Source organism: Corvus kubaryi, unplaced genomic scaffold (assembly GCF_017639235.1).
Source record: "Corvus kubaryi isolate FWS band 111438036 unplaced genomic scaffold, C.kubaryi_AGA036_p1.0 65088, whole genome shotgun sequence".
Classification (NCBI taxonomy): domain Eukaryota; kingdom Metazoa; phylum Chordata; class Aves; order Passeriformes; family Corvidae; genus Corvus; species Corvus kubaryi.
The window spans coordinates 66,545-88,462 of NW_024581757.1; the positions used below are offsets into that span (position 1 = coordinate 66,545).

The 21,918-nt window shown below is 38.5% G+C and overlaps 1 protein-coding gene across 16 annotated transcripts in view; it reads right to left on the minus strand.

The window, feature by feature from the left end:
- LOC121673010 (pleckstrin homology domain-containing family A member 5-like) overlaps positions 1–21,918 on the minus strand; it is a 102,175-nt gene that overhangs the window by 51,534 nt on the left and 28,723 nt on the right. For all 16 annotated transcript variants that reach the window (XM_042046008.1, XM_042046007.1, XM_042046011.1 and 13 more), the window contains 6 exons: positions 17,064–17,147; positions 15,979–16,099; positions 9,577–9,681; positions 6,054–6,126; positions 2,543–2,643; positions 1,510–1,625 (listed from right to left, as the gene is read on the minus strand). In XM_042046008.1, the coding sequence (XP_041901942.1) occupies positions 1,510–1,625; positions 2,543–2,643; positions 6,054–6,126; positions 9,577–9,681; positions 15,979–16,086 (503 nt within the window). In that variant the 5' untranslated portion in view covers positions 16,087–16,099; positions 17,064–17,147. Of the gene's footprint in view, positions 1–1,509; positions 1,626–2,542; positions 2,644–6,053; positions 6,127–9,576; positions 9,682–15,978; positions 16,100–17,063; positions 17,148–21,918 lie in introns of those variants that run through there.

Here is a 21,918-nt window from a genome sequence, read left to right on the forward strand (position 1 = left end):
AAACTCCTTTATGTTTAGAGCATGCCATGCCAAACTTTAGGTTACTTAGAGATGAGGTAATAAAACACTTAATACTTAACAGATTTTTACAGGGAAGGAGAAGTATTTCTTCTGCATAAGATCATATCCTGCTACGTTTCATTTCAAGAACTGGTTTGATAGCCAAAAGATGGATTCTTTAGAAAACAGATGTCTGAAGGGTTTTCTTCCTTATTATAGCTAAGAGATATTAAAGTCTTTGAGACTTGGTTTCTTGAAATCTATTTGGTCTGAAGTAATTATTTCCAGGCTACCAAAAAAGTTTTCAAAGAGGTCACATCTACTTCTGCTTCATTCTGAGGTTCCTTGCCTGAACCAAAACAAGACCATGTTATGTAAGTTGCTTTTCTGACAATTGTTTGGCTGTTGGCAAGCCCGTTCTCCCTGTGATATCCAGGCAGATATTCACAGTACTGCAAATAGCAAATGAAGGTCACTTCACTGGTTCAGAAAAAGATTCAGAATTACCCCCTTCAGTTTTATTCCTCTACAAAGTGTTTTTACAATTGATATGTGATTTTTGTTTGAAGTAGAGTGGGTTTGATTTGGTTTAGTAATTTCTCCATACGTAAATTACCATTCTATCTGCAATACAAACCCATTTTTTCAGATTAAGTTTATTACTATTAACTTCTCTGGTACCTGTGTCCATGAGATTTTTTTACTACTTTTTTAAACTTAAGAGTTTCTCAGCACTGCTGACATTTATTTAGCTCCAGGGTAGCAGGAACTAACAGAGTGGAGAACAGATCAAGTGACAGCAGCCATCAGCAATAAGTTCTGTGCTGTCAATAACGAGGAGCTTTTAAACTTTCGGTTGATGAGGTCTCCATTAGAGATGCCATGGAGCTGACCCTAGGGACCACATTCCGAGAGGAAACTGCTCACTGGAGAGACAGCAGCAGACAGTGTGCGGTTTCTGAGAACACAAAGCTTCCGGTGATAAGCTGCTTTTCGTTGTCAACACACAGGCACAGAAAGATAAGGCTCCAGATCAGGTAAGCATAAATTTGATGACAGCTTAATGATGAACAAGAATGGCTCCCCACAGGTTGCCCACAGGTACAACTGGTTAATTTAGCTGGAAACTCCAGCTGTGAATTTGAGAACTATGACAGTTTTAAGCCACAGGCTACCACCAGTTGAGCTGCTGTTGCTCAGTCAGGAGGGCAGGGAAGTCAAACACGCCTGCACACAGCATTTGTCATTGGACTTCTTCTGATGCCACTGGCTAAAGGGATAATTCATTTTTTTCTTCTAGCTCCTTACAGTCAATATTCAGAACAGAACTTAGATTATTTCTATTACTTCAAAATTTTATCCAATTCTGTCCAGTTAGTAAGGGGTCTTCAATATAAGCAGAAATCACTTCGGCCAATTTACATTCTATTTTAAGGACCACCCTTTCATTAAATAAACTAAGTAAGAGAAAGCAATACACTGTCCCACTGTTTTGTCAACCCACACTACCTTTTCACAGGCTCTGTTTGCACAAGTGCTGCATCTATCATGGCTTTCATCCACAACTCCATTTCCTTCCCTGTATCTGTGCAGAAATAATAGGTCCTCATGTTTGGATGAGCTGCCTGATTGGAAATGACATGGTCATTGCAATAAAAATGAAAGGTTCTGTAAAGGAAGAGAGACAAATATTATTACTGCATACTCACTCTAATGCTTTATCTAGTAAGACTTCTGCAAATAATATGATCAGAAAAAAAAAATCAAAAGGAACACTACAATGTTTCTTGGTCACTGCATCCATATTTTCAAAATAACTGCCTGTAATTTTCAATCATAGTGGCTTCTTCATTAATACATTAAATAAAAAGCACTTAAATTTCTTCAATCTACTAAAAACTATATTGAGCATTCATTAATATAGATTAATATAATTCTTATAAATAAGATTTTGGCATGGATTTTGGCAGTCTGAATGATACAGTAAGTTTTAATTTGTACTTACCATAGTAAATAAATGATGTCTTGCTTAGGAGACCAAATGAAGTGCCAAAAGGAGCTCATAAAACAACAACAAAAAAAGTCAGGACAAAATATTTAGTAAAGTAATTTATATCATGATTTAAAAGATTGTCATAAAACACTCCTGAGAGTGATTCATGTAATTTTGTGATTTAAGTGATAATAAATGATTATTCTTATTTATGTGTAAAGATACTTTGTATCTAAATAACTAATGAACTTTCATTAGTGGGCTAAGTCCAGCTGCAGATGCTGGTTTACAATTAGTAAGCACCACCGAATATTTAAGATCCACGAACTAAAGAGAAAACCCTATTACTAAGTGATATCCATCCATTTTCCCATTCTAGTGATTATGTCTATATTTACATCAGGCTAAGTACTTGAAACTTCTGCTACTCTATTATGTAAAAATCAGCCTCAATCTTTTTTTACCAAATAACTCTGTCAAAATGAGTTCTTATGACCAGGCTCTCGTGCTTTCAGATATAAAATCAAATGGAAAAGCTGATTCCCTTACCTTGAAGGCATATTTGCGGTTAATATGGTCCTCAGCAGACAACACAGATATCTGAAAACTAGGCAGAAGTATGCTCCCCAGTATTCCTTCCTCTTTCTCATCTGGGAATGCACACTTGGATTAGAGAAACAGCCTTTGGACACACAACACTTGCATTCAGACACTTGATGAAACTCTTTTAGCCTCACACGAGCACTAACAAGAAGTTTAGCTCAGAGGAGAATGCATTAAGAACCAGGAGCCCAGACTAACTTTGAAGAGAAGATGGAAGTCAAGCCTCTAATTCAGTGACAAGAACAAGAACACCACATATCTACTGCCTGCTCAGTAAAAACACCTATGACAACACAAGTAGTTTAAAACACTGCTTACGACTGTTGGCCTTACCAAAAATGTGCACATTCTTCTTCTGATCTCAGGCATATTATGCTACATAATCCCCATTATAATATTTAATTATAAATTATAACTATAATTCCCACAAAGAGTTTACAGTCAATTACATTCCATTTGTAAGAATACATACGTTTCAGATAATTTGTAAAAAAAAGCTCTCCCCCTAAACAAACACCCTTTTCCCAGAACCTTGTCTTACACAAAATTTTAGATCAATAGATCATAATAAAAAATTGACATTTTAACTAAAAGCCACATCCAGCTTTTAAATCCAATTATACTCTAATAAAGGAATAATTGGATGCAATTCACAAAGTCAATCTTAATTGTGTTTCACGTACAGAACTTCTATTTGTAATCAGTATCTTAAGAGACTGTCCCCCATAACTCTTCTCTTAGTTGAAGAGAGTGCCCACAATAAATGACTGTGTATCTATGAAATTAAGATGAAAACACAGGTATTACAAAATGTCAAACACGAAAAATAAACACTTACAATTAAAATACTTCAACAGCACAAAAGGATTATTGCTTATGTGTGAATTTTCAAATCTTTTCCAGGTTCTTCTTTTAGTCCTTAGATTTTGAACAGGCAGAACCTTCATTTAAGTTATTTATATGGGGAAAGTTGTGCCCAGCCATTTTAGTATCACCTGAGAGATTAGATGTAAAAACTACGCTTTCTGGGATAGTTGTTTAATTGCAGAGATGAGCACAAAATGATTCCAGTTAGAAGGCAGAAAAGAAAAGGAGTGGATTTGCTTTCAGGAACTCAACAGTACCCTTAAGTATGACTGAAACCATCCCACCTTCCCTTCAAATATTAACTCCTTGCTAGCCACACACAAAAATGTGCCTTTTTTCCCCCCTGTCTCAGAACATGTGGCAAATGTTGGGGTTTACTTTATTTGGACTTCTGTTTTGGGGAAAAGCTCTCTTCTGCTAGATTATATTTTGACTAATCACTGAGTAAATCCCCCCACTAGTGCCACATAACAGCATTAAGCATTTTTGTTCCACTGAAGAGCTGCATGTCTGGAGGACTTTGGTCTTTGTTAAAGACATACCGCTACATTCCAGCTCCAGATTTTAAAAATCTGTTTCCAATCAGGCTTGCTTTTATCTACATATTCCAGTGCCCCATACCCATCTTTACTTGTGTGCTGTGTCTGAACAGTACACGAGAAAAAAAAGGAGATCTTCCGTCCAGTTCTAAGCACTTTTATTTGTGCCAACAACAACCTTCCAATATGGAAGTGGACAGTCCTTCATGCCATGGGGGAACAGAAAAAGAGTATTCTCTAAGCTGTGAAAAAATACAGTGACATGATTTTTCTTTTCATCTATAAACTATATTTCAGCTGCCAACATTGTAACACGATTGTAGAAGTTTAGTAAAATCTACTAACAAAACCAAAAAAACCCAACAACCACAACTGCACAACCACAAACACAGTTTCTGGTTTGATCTGGGAGCAAGTGCATGACTCTCCCTGTTCTATTTTTTCAATATCTGAGACAGAGTTAACAGAAACATAAAAGGTTTAGTGTAAAAGCTTCTTATATTTTAGCAGCCACCTCTAATATATTTTGGACTCTCACTGCACAGGTTTAATTCCATTTTAACAGCTTTAACTACTTTCTAGTGAGTGATAGCTAAAAGCTACATCTATCACATAAACAATTCAGGTTATTCTGCTTGTATTTCAGCTTGTTGGGCAGATTAACAGTAGAAAATAAAACTAAGGTTATGGAGCAATTTATATTTATTTGTTGTTGGTTTTGCTTATTGCTTTTTTTATTTTGACAAACTTCCTGTGCAGTGCTTACATTCAATTTAATCTGTCCTTAAGGCAGCTATAATGTAGCACTTTCTTCACAACTTTTTGAAGAAGCCTGAAGATGTGTTTAAAATAAGCCTGTAAAAAGCACAGAGTATATAATGACCACTTAGGTAACCACAGTGTAACTGAATCAGTCAGTCAATGCCTCCATGACTGAAATTTTAGCCTGATTTTTGACTCACCAGGGGTTTATCCAACTATGTGTACCACTTGGGATAGAGAAGCAAAGTCTAATTATTGTATTTGAATAATTCAGAATTTGTTAGCTAAACCAGTTGCAAACAGAGCTTTTATGTTTCAGACCTGGTTTGTCTTTGACTGGATCCATGCTGCACTTTCAGAGAACACCATTTTAACTTCATCAGTCTCTGCTTGCAGCATCACCAGCATCAGCACCAGTTCTACCAACTCTGAAGTTTCACCCCAAACTGAAACCCTTTGCTACCCTTCACCCACAGTTAAGGCTGCAGATGGCCCTGTTTACACTCTTCTATTCTGCCATGCTTTACAATCCTCTTCATTCTCAGCCTCCTTTAAACTAATACGGTCGTACACTTTATTTCAGGATTGTCTGTGTTTCCCTACGCCCAAGTCCTATATGTTTATCTCCTCAGGAGCACTACAGTTCATGATCTGCAATGGTGAAGGGATCACTAACACACGTAACTCCAGACTAGAATGAGAAGCAGCTAATTTTTTCCATGTAAAATACGTCTAATCTAGCTACATGAGGTTACTCACAGATTCTTTTGTTCCAAATACAGCAGAGACTTCTACTCACATGGAATTGGACAACATTTCATTTTATAAGCATTCATGAACACTGATTAGAGTTCCCAAAGGCATATATATCTTCTTTATCATTCTAAAGGCAGAGTTTCAGCTCCCCTGCACTAAATCCCTTCCCCGTCCCCATTTCAGCTGCTTAATTTGCATGAAAAATCAGATTTAACCTGGCATACTTAGTTCTAGCAACAGAAGCTGTGAGAAAACCACAACCCAGAATTAAGTAACAGAGGTGGCTGTGAATGGGTTTGCCCTTTGAGCATAGCCTGGCAGGCAGGAAGCAATTATGTGAAAGTGGTAATTAAGAAAGAAAGAAAGAAAGAAAGAAAAAAAGATAAGAGTAGCAGGCCTGGATATTGACAGCTATACAACCATTTTAATCCATTAAGTTAAGCAGCAGCTTATTTCTTACATTTGAGTGGTGTGTCAAAATTCATCTGCTTCCAGCAAAATTAGCAAATGAAGCTCTCAGGAGCTGAACTTACCTCTGTAATAGAAGAGACACAGATCTGAGAGCACAAACCACCTCTTCTTCCACAGCTTCATTCCAGTGCTATCCTGCATGAATCACAGTGATCGAGTCAGAACCCTCAGACTGGTGGCAGCAATGGTTCACAGAGTGAACCAGGCACTGCACAGCTGGGCTGTGTGTGCTGGTAGCTCATTTTCTTGGCTATTTTAAGTATTTGACTTCTCATCCTGACCTGTCACTGCAAACAAAGACTGTAACCCAGGAAGCCTGAAGTTAACAGAGAATCACAGAACTGTTTAGGTTGGAAAAGGCCATTTAGATCACTGAGTCCAGCTGCTACCCAGCACTGCCAACTCCACCACTAAACCATGTCCCCCAAGTGCCACACTGACACATCTAATTATACTTCAGGGTTGTGACCCCACCACTTCCCTGGACAGCCAGTTCCAATGCCTGACAATCCTTCTGGTGAAGAATTTTCTGCTAATATCCAATGTAAAACTCGAGGCTATTTCCTTTTGTCTTGCCACTTGTCACCTGGGAGAAGAGACCAGCCCCCACCTCACTACAATCTCCTCTCAGGCAGCTGTAGAGAGTAGGAAGGCCTGCTCTGAGCCTCCTTTTTTCCAGGCATGCTAAAGATTACAACCTACCGTTTAACTAATTAAAAAAAAAGCTTTTTTTTCCTTAAAGAGCAAGATAGTATTTCAGGTACATCCTCCTTTGTTGTCTGAAGAAACTCTCTGTTGAACTTTGTCTTCTACTACCACTCATATATCTAGAGCAAATTTCTTTCCTAAATAAAGTTTATTCCTACAGCAATTTAATTTTCTTTTATGCTTATAACCAATTTACACCACACAACTCAGAATGAAAGACTGCCACCACTACTGCAGTGTAAATAAGCCAGAGCCTTGCAGCACACACATCCGGGTAGAATCTGATTTAATAAATATGTTAATCTGTTCCAAGAAGAAAAGTATGTGTGAATTAGCAATATTCTTGTAGTAAATAGCTTTTGTGACAATGAAGAAGAGGGATTCTGTGATGACAAACTGTGGGGTGGGTTAATTTTTTGGGTAGTTTCCCCACCCAAGAAAAGCCAGGATAATTTTTAGCCTCATATTTCAAGCTCTGCTCTTTTTGGGGTGGGGGAAATGAGCTGAAAGAAGAAGAAAGGATAAACCAAGCATTAGCAAGGAAATGTTATTCAGAAAATGTATGTTCACTTCAAACATCTTCCAGAAAGGGAGCTGGCTCTGGACTTAAAAATTATCAGAAAAATGACAGAAGAAGGTCCTTACGTGCACAGAGACAGCACACCCTGAATGAAACAAAAATTGCCAGTCTCTGTGACTACATAAACATTATCTTAGTATCAGAAAGAAACCTGCAGAAGCTTTCACTGTAAATTTTTGAAGACCATACCTGTTGATAAAACTCTTGACTAAATTGGCTTTCAATGACTACCACAACATGGCAATAAATATCCAGCAGCACACTTTCTTACAAACACCAATCAAACATCACAGCATTCAAATTGTTTACCACATAAACCATCTCCAACTGGATCAAAAACTGGTTGAAGTGCCAGGCCCAGGGAGTGGGCGGCCAGTGCCTCATGGTCTGCCCCAGGGGTCGATACTGTGGCCAAGACAATTTAACAACTCCATTTATGAGCTGCACAGAGCTCACCCTCAGCAAGTCTGCAGATAACAAGAGTTAGGAGGCGTGGCTCATACTCCAGATGGTTGTGCTGTCATTCAGAGGGACCTCGACAGGCTGGGAAATTGGGCAGAGAAGGATCTCTTGAAGTTCAACAGAGGGAAATGCTCAGTCCTCCATCTGGAGAGGAATAACCCCATGCACCATCATAAGCCAGGAATGCACCCTCGTGGCAAAGAAAGGCAGCAGCATCCCAGACTGCATTAGCAGTGCTGCCAACAGCTGGAGGGAGGACATCCTTCCTCCCTGCTCAGCACTACAGAGGTCTGGCTGGAGTGCTGTTCAGCACTGGTCTCACTGGAACAAGAGAAACGTGAACGTACTGGAGTGAACCCAGCAAAGGGCCACAGAGATGATTGAGGGATTGGAGCATCTTTCATATGAAAACAGGGTGAGAGAGCTGGGACTGTTCAGTCTGGGGAGAGAGCAGCTTAGGAGGCATCTTATGAGTGTATATAAATATCTGATGAAAGACTGTAAAGAATGTGGAGCCACACTTTTGCCAAGGACAAGAAAACAAACAACGCACACAAAAGAGCAGAGGCAAACTTCTTTACTGTGAGAATGGTCAAATACCATCACAAGTTGCCAGAGAGGTTGTGGTGCAGTCTTTATCTGTGAGGATATTCAAAGCCCAGCTGCACAAAGTCCTGTCCAAGACTCTCAAGCATATGGTGTGATTCTGGGGGTGTCCTATGCAGGGCCAGGAGCTGGACTCAATGATCCTGACTGGGTCCCTTGAAGCTCAGCATACTCAAGCTGAGCCTGCTTGAGCAGGGGAGGTTGTGCTAGATCATCATGAGGTCCCTTCCAACCAAGACAACTGTGTGATTCTGTGCCCCAAAACACAGCAACAAAATCTCTCACCTTTTGTGAGAATTTTTCACTCTCAACATTGAACGACAGTAGAGGCCACAGCATTGTCTAAACCTGGGAAAATCTTCCACTAAAAACACACTTCTGGATCTTATTATCTGAGAGTAGTTTTTAAAAACTGACTCATCACCAGCACCCAGAAATCTGTGCAGGTCATTCCAGTCTATCTGAGTAGGCACAGTAAATGACAACGTAGATCAAAATTACATACACACATTTGTCTCAGCTGAGTTTAAATGACAAGTTCTTACAGAGTTCTTGGTGGATTTGAAAAATAGATTCTTATTATGGCCTAATGGGTTTTGTTGTTCAGTTTTTTTGATCAAGCTACTGCACTCTGAATTCCTGCAAACCAATAAAGTGCAAGGGTAGTCTGGTATTGCAGAATAGCAAATCTACAGCAGGCTAGAACACTGTCACAGTACTACGGAGCACATACTTCAGATTAGTTTACACTCCACAGGAAAACCTAAAATAATCTCTGGTTTTAAGATGATTATCTTTGAATTAAGAAAATAGAAATACCTATGTGAAATATATGAAGAAATGGCTTCACTTACAATTGTTTAATTGAAATACTATTTTTAGAAAAAAGAAAAAGATAGAGTCTAACAAAAGAAACTTAAAAAACACCCATACTCTGGGTCATACACCCTTGTCCCACGATCTTGACATGCCTGAAATTAAATCAGCTATTTACTACCAACACCTGCTTAGATTTTTTAGAGAGAATCATGTATATATAATCTATCAGTGTTCACTTGTCTGATGGCCTTATTTGTATCAGACTGATAACCAATAAGTAGTTAATTAACTGAAGACCCCAGTTTATGGCTTCACTCTGCTATTGCTATCGTATTTTATAGAAGTGGTTGTCTTTTGTACTACACACATTAGAGGAAAAAAAAAGAAGGGGGTGAAGAGGGGCAGAGTACCTGTTTGTAGAGCCAGCCTCGTCTGACAACTGGTGCATTAGGATTTCTCTTTATGGAGTTCGATCTCTTTCCAAAATTATGAACCTTCTTTGAAGATCGCGATGTCTAAATTGAATGGAACACGTTAAAGAAACCATGACACCAATAACTGTAGAAAAATCAAAACGCTTTTGTTTTCTGTAAGATCTTTTTCTTCTTTGTGTTCCTCTGGGGAACTGCAGAACACCAACTGTATTCTTTTTTTTAGGTAATTATTGTGATGGTTCTGCTGGTTTCAGCATTTCGTTCTTTTCTTCTGCAGAGAATATAAAGACAAATCCCAAGACAAGTACTTAAAGGTATTTTGGGGGTTTTTTTAACAGGAAAAAACCCAACCAAATACATATCTGACCTTCTTCTAAGGTAGGTAGAATGCCTACTGAGCTGTAGGAAGAGGTAAACTCACAGAACTATTATTAGTTATGAAAAATTACATCACCTGGGCAAGCAATTCTACTCTTTCCTGCTTCCAACACTGACCTAACACATGAAAACTTGTTCAGATTCCAACAAGATATAATTCCCCCTTTCCTAAAATATACTGATTTTTTAGTATTCTTTCTTTGTTCTGTGATCTCTTGGTTGGTTTGAATACTCATTATTTTACTTGCTTGCACTGAAGTCAACTTAGAAACCTTTTCATGAAACTCCAGAGGTCACATCAGCTGTTGCTTACACTTTTTACAATCTTGTAATCATCACACATGATTAAGAGAAGTAGGAAAAATAAACCATTTTAGATTTCATCCTTCTACTTGAATAACCAAAAGAAATTGGAAAAGATACAAAGAAACCTGCAGTGCTTTGCCAATTCACACTTCATTCTTCTCAGCCTACATTTATAAAGTTTGTTCTGCAACTAAAAGAGCCGAACATTTACTTGTGTTTTAAATTCTGTAAGAATTGGTGCCTCAGAGACCAGGAGATGTGATAGAGAAAAGTACACTCCCGTGCAGAAGTAAAGTTCAAGTGAATTTTTAAAGCTACATTCTCATCTCTGCTTCAAATCCACCATTTGAATTGAGACAATACAATCCTGTGTTTCAGCTTCCCTATCTCTACTACTGAGACTAATCATGAGGTTATGCAAAATTCCCAAAGGAGGAATGCTAAACAAACACCCAGGTTTTGTTGCAAATGAGGGTGTGGGGTCTCTGTATGGAAATTTTCTCAACACACATCACAGAACTAAGTTGGGTTTTACATGTGCTTCAGAGAGAATCCGGCAGCAGGTTAAAAAAATCATGAACTGAAAACTTCATTTAAAATGATGAGGAGCATCTGTCAATGATGCCATTAACTGAAGAATACAACATTGCTTGGCAAAAAAAACCTAATAACATTACAAAAACTATGTGTGCTTGCCTAGAGTCTACAACACAATGAAACAAGGATGTTTTGTATTTCCTTTTTGCAAGAATCACGAGGGAATACAAAAACAATCAGAGTGCTTTTAATTTCCCTTGGAGATACGGAAATTTGACTCAGTTCTGAAAAGCAAGACAGAGCAAGCAATTGAAAACCTAATTAAGAATAAATGTCAAAAACTTCCACATTTTCTTCTGAAAAATTCTATCAGTGCAAAATGGACCAAGATTTGCAAGAAGCCAAGAGAGTTATGACACCCAGCTGTGAAGAAGGAATAATACATAACAAAGAACATACAACAATCCAGTCATAAAGTGAACTAATCTCTCCCTGTTAACCTGTGTGACTGCTCTATTGGCATACCACACAAAAGCTGTGCTAACACTTTGATCAGAAATAATTTAACACTCATACCTACTCTAATATTAGGCATTCAAAGTTCAAAACCTCTCAAGAGTGCTCCAGAATTCCTATACTTGTAAAAATAGCTATGGCATTAAGGATGCTTCTGAAGACAACCAACCACTTATGTCAAGTCTAACAAATTCAGATAATTTAGACAACCCTCTCTAAGGTAGGTCTGATAAAAACCCATATTGACTCCAATTTCACTGAGCTAACAGCAGAGTTTTAGTGGGTTACATCCTACCAACTGTGAATACAAACTTCCTTTAATTAAATGCAGCATCACAAGTGTTTTCTAATTTTAGTTAATACAGAGAACACTTCAGATGACTTGTAATTATTTTACCACACACTGCATAAAGAGAATAACTTCACAACAAATTCTGAACCTTAAGACAATGAGTATTTTGGGATATTGAAATACTGTAGGTGCATATATAAACTAATTATGAGTTCTCAGACTCCAGATCACCTCCTCCACTTGTTATGCCTGCGATCCCTGGTCATCCTGTGGTCTCTCAGACATAACTGATTATCTGTGTGGACATAGGAAGACAGAAAAAAAAAAAAGAACGGAAGGTTTCGAGTACTTTTTACCCCACAGCACAAAAAAATACAGGACATACTGCCCAGCTCCAGCTTCTGGAGAAGGAAAAGAGAAAAAGAGGATAGTGAATGAATGATCCAACTACTAATCACTTGTTGGAAGGTGTAGAAGGTAACAAAGCAAGCAAACTTCAAGTCACACCTGGTACTTAGTCACATCTGATGCATTCTAAGGCACAGTCCCAGCAACTCAGATGCCTCCAAAATCAGCACCTATGGGAAGAACCCTGCACAAATCCAGTACTGGGAAAGAAGCCAAGAAGTCCAGCCAGTGATATTCACTGTTTTCCAAAACTGAAAAAACAAACACCAGCAGGGTTTTGAACTCTGGGTAACAGACCAGTCAGCATCTGGGGCTGCGCATTTCATCACCCTGCAAGTGTCTTTTCTCTCTGCTTAGCTGGTAGAAAAACACAGGATTTATGTGAGGCTTCTTCCCCAGCTTCAGAACTAGCAGAAAAGGAATTAATTAACATTAAATGTATTGCATGTATATTTGAAAAACATAGGTTGAGAACCTTGCTAGTAAGGCAATTTTTTCCATGTCAACTCAGAGAGTACAAATATGTATCTTTGTTACTTTCAACTTCAGTTTAAAAATATGTTGCCAGTCTTCAAGGCTTACATTATCTTGCAAACCACAGAACAACATGATGCTACTTCCTGGATTTTATAGGCAATTTCGGTGTCTTCCAGTGCTGCAGTTGTCCATGAGCTGGGTGGGTTTGTGCCTCAGCATTTGCCCTTGGACCAGGAGGTTACTCTTGAAGCAAATCTCCCAATCATTCCCTCTTAGTGTGCTTTGGTTTGCATAATAAAGCAAACTGGATTTCATTTAGGCGAGGCTAAAATAGAAGATGCACAAGGAGCACTACTGGACAGTCTGAATATAAACCACAAAAACACAGTAGGGATGTTCAGCTCTGAGCTGTACTGCCCTTCACACTGCTCCTGCTCACCGTGCTGTTTGCTAATGAACCCCATGACTATTAACCCAAAATCTCCTGGAATCGGAGCAGACCTGTATGGCTACACCTAGAGCAGCCATTCAAAGCTGGACTGGCTTGAAATACCTATAAACAAACTGATTAATATTAATGAGCACTGGGAAACATCCCAGCTGTAGTGGAGTCACCAGGAGTTCCTCAGCAGCTGTCCTGGGCTAACACGGCACACCACTTCCTGGGAGAAAATTGTTCACCTTATTCTGCTGATAATCAGGACAGCAGTGAAGAGCAGCAGATCTGAAATGTGGAGGGTGACTGGTAATATGACTGACTTTACACATTAAAAAGCAATTCAGGACACATAATCCTGTTTGTCTAGGTAGTGATTTTAACAGCAGGAAGAAAGATAAGATAAAAAAAAAAGACACTACTAAAACAATTTCTTCATTCTACATATATACTTCTGTAGCAGTCTGAAGCCTGCCTAGACCTTTTTCACAGCCAGGGGTCTGTGCTAGTGGCTCCATGTTTGGAAATATGCTTCAAGCTAACAGGAGACAAGCAGCACTTAACAGAACTGCAGTGTGTTATTTGGCCCCCCTCATGTATACAGTGGGAAAGCAAGATTGGAATTAAGACTTTTACTGGGCAGCAACTGATTTTTGCCTCACCTCATATTAGCCCCAGTATTAGACTCCAGAGAGTCTTTCTGACACAAAATAGAAACTTCTCCAAGTTCCCTATCTATCTGGGATCAATTAATGTTAATGGCAGGAAGAACCTTCTTCTGTACCCCTCAACTGTCTGAAACTTTAGCTGTACCCCAAACTTTTTTTCCATTCCTCATTACATGCCAGTATCAGGTGTGTTCATGAGTTATCTCTGAGAACAAAAACCACCTAAAAAAAATTGGTTTGGCAACCACACAAAGCATCCTTCTCCTCTGTAATTAATTCTCTGTAACTTCCCTCACCAACATTTTTTTCCTGTTTTATTGTGCTGTAATATACCAGGCCTCTATATATTATATTCAAAAGCTAGTAAGACAGCCAAGAATTTCAGGCTCTACTGTTTGAAGACATGTTTGAGTAAAAGCACAGAAGAAAATCAGTTTTGTATCCAGGTACAACCCATGGGCCATTTCTACATAGGCATCTTTAGAAATGATTCAACTCCTTAGCCTTGAATAGCTGCCAGAAAAGGCAGACTGATATTAGCTGTGGTTATACTTTGCCAGCATTCACCTCCCAAAATCAACATTTTTTAAATGGTGGTGCACTAATTCAGACAAATTCACACCTGAAAACTGATGGGCAGTAATTACACATACAGACACAATAATCACATTAATATTTTAAGTGCACTTAAATAACTAGAACAGGAGGAATGAAAAGTAGAACAACAGCCTGTTTTTTCAAAATATTATTTTCACAGGGAACTAAAGTGTCATTAATCAATGAAAGTAAAAGTAATCACTAAGTGGGCCACAGAAACCTCAATTTCCTTCTAGAAGACTATGGAACAAACACTAGGCTAAAGGGCATTTTCAACTACTCTTTTGAAAGAGAAGTGTGAAAAATGTAAGACACATGCTCCTAAATTGTAATTAATTTTGCATATTTAACCTGAGATTGCTTCCTAGAAAATGAATTTCAAGAGAACTAGCTTTCTAATTACTGCATTCTACATCACTATTACGACTCTATCAAGAAATTACCTTGGGTTTTTTGCTTGCTTAGTTGTTTTAGGGCTTAGCCAGTTTTGAGTTTATTTTTTGCTGTTGTTTGGCGGTTTTCTAGTTTGTTGTACTTTAAACTGGTTTTCCTGCATGGACTTACACATGATCATATGAAAGTTGAGATGGATTTTGTTACTGTTTATAATACATCTGTGACTCTCTATTTTTCCCCCCAGCAACATTAATAGATTAAGACATTTTTCTCATTAAATAACAGTTTTCTAATGTAGGTCAAGGATCCTGCCTGTCTCGTGAGGTATGTAAAACAAAAAAAGTCTCCAAAATGCACTTAAAGGAACCCTGCAATGTTTCTTACCACACGGTAAGTCAATTATTTCAATCCAAGTTTCTGACATTACGGAATTTCCTCAGTTAGAACACATTCTAAAGTTTATTTTTCCCTTGCAGGCTGGATTAATCTGCTGAAAAAGCATTTCTCAGGGTTAAAATTTTCAATGACTAGCTAAAGTATAGGGTTTTTTCCCCCTTGTTTAGCTCTTAACTACTGGGTAGAAGAGATGACAGCTCTTGTCTGTCGTCACTGATCAAAGCTGCTATCTTGGTCTCTTAGGAAACTTAAGACACTTCTTAATTTTGTAGCAAGTGCACTTATCTCTCAGGAAAGTTGAAAATAAAACAAAAAAAAACCCCAAACAGACAATAGGCTCATCAGCTTCATCCGATAAACTTAAAAGTTGATAAGAACATCTGGGCATTTACCTTCACCTCCTGAGAAACTGGGTGAATGGAGAAGCAAAACACAAATTAAAGTGACCCTAGGATTCTCCTGAACATTTACCAGGAATTTTCCTAGGAAGGCAGGACTTCTACTTCTGGTCCAATGGCAGGAAATCATTCCCCTGCTGTTTAGCACAGGGTCACCTCCCACCTCTCTCACAACTCCTTCTTACCCACAATTCCAACTCTCTCTGTTTTACCTGGAGACATCCAGGCAATTGTTTGTGATGGAGCAATTTCTGTAACAATGCTGGCCCAGATGCCTCATCAGTCACTCAAGGTTTTTGCTGTTCACACAGATCAGAAAGGTCAGGTTCTGTAGACAATTTAAGTACGTGCAAGTCATAAAATCTGAGATACCTGATGGAAATTACAACTACAGTGACAATTTGTTTCAGACACTTCAGTTTCCAAATTAAACGTGGAAGCAGTCAAGTGCCCTGAAAAATATATAAGCTTTGCTTCTTTCTTTCAGTGGAATACTAACACATAGCACTGTCTAGTACCTTCTGGAATAAGTGAATTATTTCAGTCCTAATTTATTTGGACATAAAGACTTACTCTGCCCAGAGGGCTCATTGGATGAGCAGCATAATCTGATGTCAGATTATAGTTAGTTGCTTCACATATCATGCTTACTGGTCGCTCCTTCTTTTCTTCAGATGACATTGCTGCAGCAGTCCTGAAAATAGAATATGTAATAGCACTAGAACATGCTGTGTGTGCAGACTGCTAATAAAAAGCACCCCTAGATGTAGGCTTGTACAGCCTGTGTCCTACTTTTCCAATTTGAAAGCAATTCAAACTTCACTGCAGAGTTACCTGCATTGTGTTCTAAACTCAAATCTATTATAGATGAATTTTAAGATGTTGTTTAAAAATAGAATTTCTCTATTAGTGCAAGGTGTTGGTGGGAGGGAAAAAGACAGGTATGAGCGTGAGATGGAAATGGGAAGAAATGCTTTCCAGAGACCCCATCTGGCTTTGCCCCACTTTGGTGAGAACAGGCACATTTGTGAAATTTGGCCAGTTCTGATGGTTTTCACTCGAGCCACCGTGTAACGTGTTGCAGCAATGGTGGTGAGTAGGACACCCAGAACCCAGACACCAACAGAGTCTTGAGGTCAGATATGAGCTCCATGCAGAGCTTCTTGCATTGCTGTGTATTCTACAAACTAATGCAAAGACAGCAAATCCAAGTTATTATCCAATGATTCAGGAAGTGTCCCAACTGGCCAAGGAAATAACCAGCTGAGGAGAAACTATGAGGCAAAACATTATAGATTAACAGCTTGTGATTGTCCCTAAGTGATTATAAAATGTATCCCTTTCTGGAAGTTTATTTGATTGTTATATAATATCTAGGTCATTTACTAAAATTACAGAAAAACTAAAGTGACAAGTGGAAATTCATAAAGTGCATAAATATGATGCATTTCTATCATAGAACTAATTTGGGCTATGTTTATATCTTAAAAGTTAGCATAAAATATTTATCATTACTTTCAAGTAATTTAAACAAGTAAAACTATCTACATGTTGATCTGACTTGGAAAAAATATTGCCACTAGTAATCACTGAATCTTACTTCATTATTAATGGCCTTTAAAACCTGTGTTTTATAGGGTCAAACAGAAGTCACTTACTGCTCATTCACAACAAAAATACAGTTGTCCTGCGAAGGCTGTCCTGTTACTGGATGTTTGCAGGTTACTTTTCGTTCATTATGACTGTGAAAAAGAGATAAAGAAAAGTATTAGGAAATAATGTTTTGTTTTTCCAGCTCGATGTAAATCCAGTACATCAAATGTATCAGTACAGTGAAAACAATTAAGAATATTTCATTATGGCACACAACAACATACGTGTAAACACTCACAAATGCATATATATATATATATATATATACACATATATATACTAAGAAAAAGGATGAGAACTAGTATTGAAAAATCTTCATTATACACTGAAAAGAGACAGAAAACACTGGTACTGGGTTGGTAACCACTTTGAATTTTAAAAAGTAAAAGTGTTTTTAGTCCATATATGAACATAGATAATTCACTTCAGCTATGACTTTATGTATTCATAAACAGGATTTCAGCTGGACAGGGACAAGTTAAACATGAGACACATACAACTGCTCTGTAAGGATAAAGTAACACCACTGTAAAAGCAGTTGTCTTCATCCTCAGCACATGAAGATACTAGTTTAAAATTTCCAATATTACAGAGAAATACTCAGTGACTGGAATAAGAGTGAGGGGGTTGCAATCACAGTTCTACTTTTGCAGGTGGCTTTTTAATTCAGGGTGCTGCTCTGAAGTACCCTGCAGTGGCAGGGAGGCTGAGCTTCACCCTCAGCAGCCCAAAAATGCTCACTTGGCATTATCTCATTCCCCTGAACTGCAGATCCTGATAGATCACAGTGGCTCCCACAGCTTGGCAGAAATTGCCCAAATTCAACAACTATCAGCTGCTGCTGTGCAAGAAAGAAATGTTTGGATTTGAGTCCTCCAGCCTCTGAAGGGAAGGAAGAGAAAGGGAGGGCTGGTTCTGGGCTCTTCAGTTCAAGAAAGACAAGGAGCTACTGAAGAGGCGCAGGGGTATGGAGATGATGAGGGGACTGGAGCATCTCTCCTGTGAGGAAAGACTGAGGAAGCTTTGGTCAGCCTGGAGAAAGATGATCTTATCAATGCATCCACCTATCTGAAGGGTGAGTGACAAGAACACAGGGCCAGGCTCTCTTCAGTGGTGCCCAGCGACAGGACGAGGGGCACAAACTGAAACACAGCCAGTTCCACCTGAATATGAGGAAAAAGTACTGTGAGAGTGACTGAGCACTGGAACAGGCTGCCCAGAGAGGCTGTGGAGTCTCCTCTGGAGAGATTCAAAACCTGGCTGGACAAAACCCTGTGCACTCTGCTGTAGGTGAGCCTGCTTTAGCAGAGGCTTTGGACTAGATGATCTCCAGATCACAGGCACTTTATCCTTAACACCTACTGCCTACTCACTTAACCATCTGATCTTTCAAAACTATGAAGCACAGCTCATCTCACGAATGTCACGCTTTCCACCCTTCTTGCTTCGTAAAAACAACCTCAATTTAACAAGCCTATCTTAATATTCTCCACTTTTAAAATAAAATTCTTTGAATCATAACAATTTGCAATTTTAGAGCGTTATTGATTAAAAGCTGCCTCCAAACAAAAGCCGAATAAAAAATCCACATTACTTTCATGGTGAATGAATGGATAAGCCTTCATAAACCTATAGTGCAAGACTAGAAAGGTAACCCAATTCTTTGCACTTCCTCTACTGGGATTTTAAAAACCTACTGATGCCTAAATGGAGAGACTGTGTTACAGCTTACTGAACGAGCTAGCCATTTCCAGTACTTTATCTTTGTACTAAATTCAGCAGATAGTTCTAAGTTTAGCTCCTGAAGAAGCTGTTGTTTTAGAAATGTATCAATTACAATGAGGAGACAGGAAAGAGACACTCCGAGGACAGTCTGTGCCATTTCTAATTGCCGTGGTCATACAATGCCTCTCAAGGAAAGTGGCCCAGATTAAAGAGAATTCAGATTCAAAACATTCCTGAGGAAGCATCCAGGTTTATTTGGTTGGGTGTTTTTTCTTTTGTGATCCCTCTTTTTCTTCCCTTCCAGAAACTTTCTTTTTTTTTCCCCTCTGACATTTCAGAAACTCTCACACCAAAGTGAAAAAAACAAACAAAACCTACGGAGATGAGCTGGCCAAAAAAGCTTTGCCAAAACATTGCTTTCTTGTTTGCATTAAACCTTGACAGGTCACAGTCAGCTGACATCCATAAATGTAGAAATAAGTGGATCAGGACTTCTGCTCAGGGACCATCAATACTCAGGCCCACCCAAGAGGAGGCACATCCCATGTTTTGTGTGAGTGCACCTCACTGATGATACAGGAAGAGGCCAATATTGAAAGACTGCAGTGGGGAAGCCATGCAAAACCAGGAGAGAAATAAGGGAGAGGGCAGAAAAGTGAGAGAGGAGAGCAAAGACAGCAATATTCAAGAATATTTTGCTTCAGGTTTGAGTCATGTATCAAGTTAGCATTGCAAAACCACCAAAAAATCCTTGAGGAAAACACGGTTTTCCTCACTGCTCACACAGATGTTGAGATGTACAGGAGGTAGTTGGGATTACATAAAAAAGGCAGAAAACATATCACAGACATGAACCATGTTCCTGTGGATTATGAAGTACTTTCCTTCTGGATCTGCATAATCACTTCCTTCTAAAAGGGCAAGGCAAAGGAAAAAACAGGCTTTTCTTTGCCTTCATCTTAGACACAAGTGACATCTCACAAGTGAACACTGGAAATTCAGCTTGTGCAACTAAGAGTGATGACTGTAAATATGTCTAACAGGATGAATAGATTTTAAATACTTCCATTTGAAAACTTTTTCATTACTCATCTAATTACTGCATATTTGGCAGTAATTTAGCTGGTATTTTGACAAGACTCCTCTAAATACTTGCACAAGGTGTAGCGAAGCTTGATAACTATTGTCATAACCCTCCCACATAACAGTAGCTTAAGGCATTTGTTTTAAACTCCATCTTGCAGAGCACAGAGTTTTATTCAACTCTATTCAAGCTACAATTTGATATTCACAGTCTTCAACATCCAGTTTAGACAGTTGTTCAGCTATCCATAAATTTCTGGGTACACACACATACACTTGGAATTTCAATTATTATACTGTTATCTATACATCATCAATAAATCTCAGGGGAAATAAAGCAAAAAACTGAGAGTTTTTTTTAATGAGAACTCTAATTTCAACTTTATACCAAGTCCAATGTGTAATTCAAAGTTTCAACTCTGCATATTTATGTGTCTGTACTTTTATTATGTGGAAAGAGAGTGATTCACTTTGATACAGCCAGATAGAAGCCAGTGTGTTCCTTTTACTTATGCAGAGATACAGCCTCCTCCTTCCAGTTTTTCCTGTGTTTTGAGAACACAGGATAACCATACACAAAGTCTTCTGCACTTTTTCTGAAGGCCATAACTGATCCTTACTATTTTAGGATCCACATTAATGGCATAAGAGAGACAAAGACAGGAAAAAATTCCCTGTGTATTTCATTACTACTCATGAGCATATTCTCCAGACTTGGTAAGTGCCACAAACTATTCCTCATTAATAATTGCTACTGGAATGTGCTGGGCTTCAGAAATGACACTAAGATGACATGAGATGAGCATTTCAATGCAAAATAAAGGATAGTTCTTGGCATGGATGAAGATAATATTCTATGCTTGATTCCAGCAGTGGTTTGATACCTGCCATAAATGAATCAAAACCAAACTAAACCAAACCAACAATAAATAAGAAAACACACAACCCTAACCACACCAAAATAGCCTCCCATGGGTGGAAGGTCCATTTTTAGTTATCTCAGTGCAAGACAACTGATACCAACCTAATAGCACCAACCCGACCCCTTTTCTTTTCTACAGAATTTTCAAACTTCTCCTTTCCAATTCTTTCCTCTGAAAACTGCAAGCTTTAGCATCATTAATAAGGTATTTTAGTTCTGGCACATGGACAAGCCCTGAGAGCAAAAGGATTTATCCTGTTCAGTTAGAAGTTGACAGTAACCTTGAATTTGACTCATGTTATTTGCCTTCTTATCTACTCCCTTTCTCCTTTCCATCCTTTGAGACTCTTAATCTCTTTAGGAGACAGGATTATTTTACTTGTTTTCTAGACATACTCAGAAAAACCTTGTTGTGTAGTTTTAATCTACTCACTAAATGTACAGTCAACAGCAATCTTATTGTTGGCTTAATGTGATCCAAGGACTACTGAAAAAAGAAAAGCACTCAAATATATCATTCAGAGATATTATTCTATTTGCAAGCAGCAACTGAGCACATCATTCCAGGTGCAGAGCTTGCCAAAAGAAGTCCTACACAAGCAGGTTTCTTTGTTTTCACGCTATCTTGCGTTTACAGGACTGCTGACCCAAAATGCTGTGTACCAATGGTTTGTTCTAGCACATGTTACAGAAGCCAGCCAAATCGAAATTCTGATCAGTTTTGCTATTTTGAAATTGCTATCATCTTTGTCAGAATATTGGATAGGAAATTAACTCAGATAACTGCAGCTGGAACGGAGAAAAGAGAGATATGTAATCCAGTTGTCCAGGATGATGCACACAGTTGAAATGAAGGGTTAGACAATTTTTGCTCTGGAACAGAGCAGTTCACTCAAAAGTGGCAACAAAGATCAAAGTACCAGAGTGGAAACAGTTGGTTTGGGGTCTCTCCATTGAATGATTTGGTTGAGCTCCCAGTCCTCTTAAAAAAATAAAGGGAAAAAAAAAAAGAGCTGGGCCAGAACTCCCAAAGATGCATCTGGTTTCCTCCCACTAAAATTAAAACTAGATGCCACTTCAAAGCTTCTCTCATGCCCTTTCTTTGTAGCCTTTATTTATGTGTTCCTCAG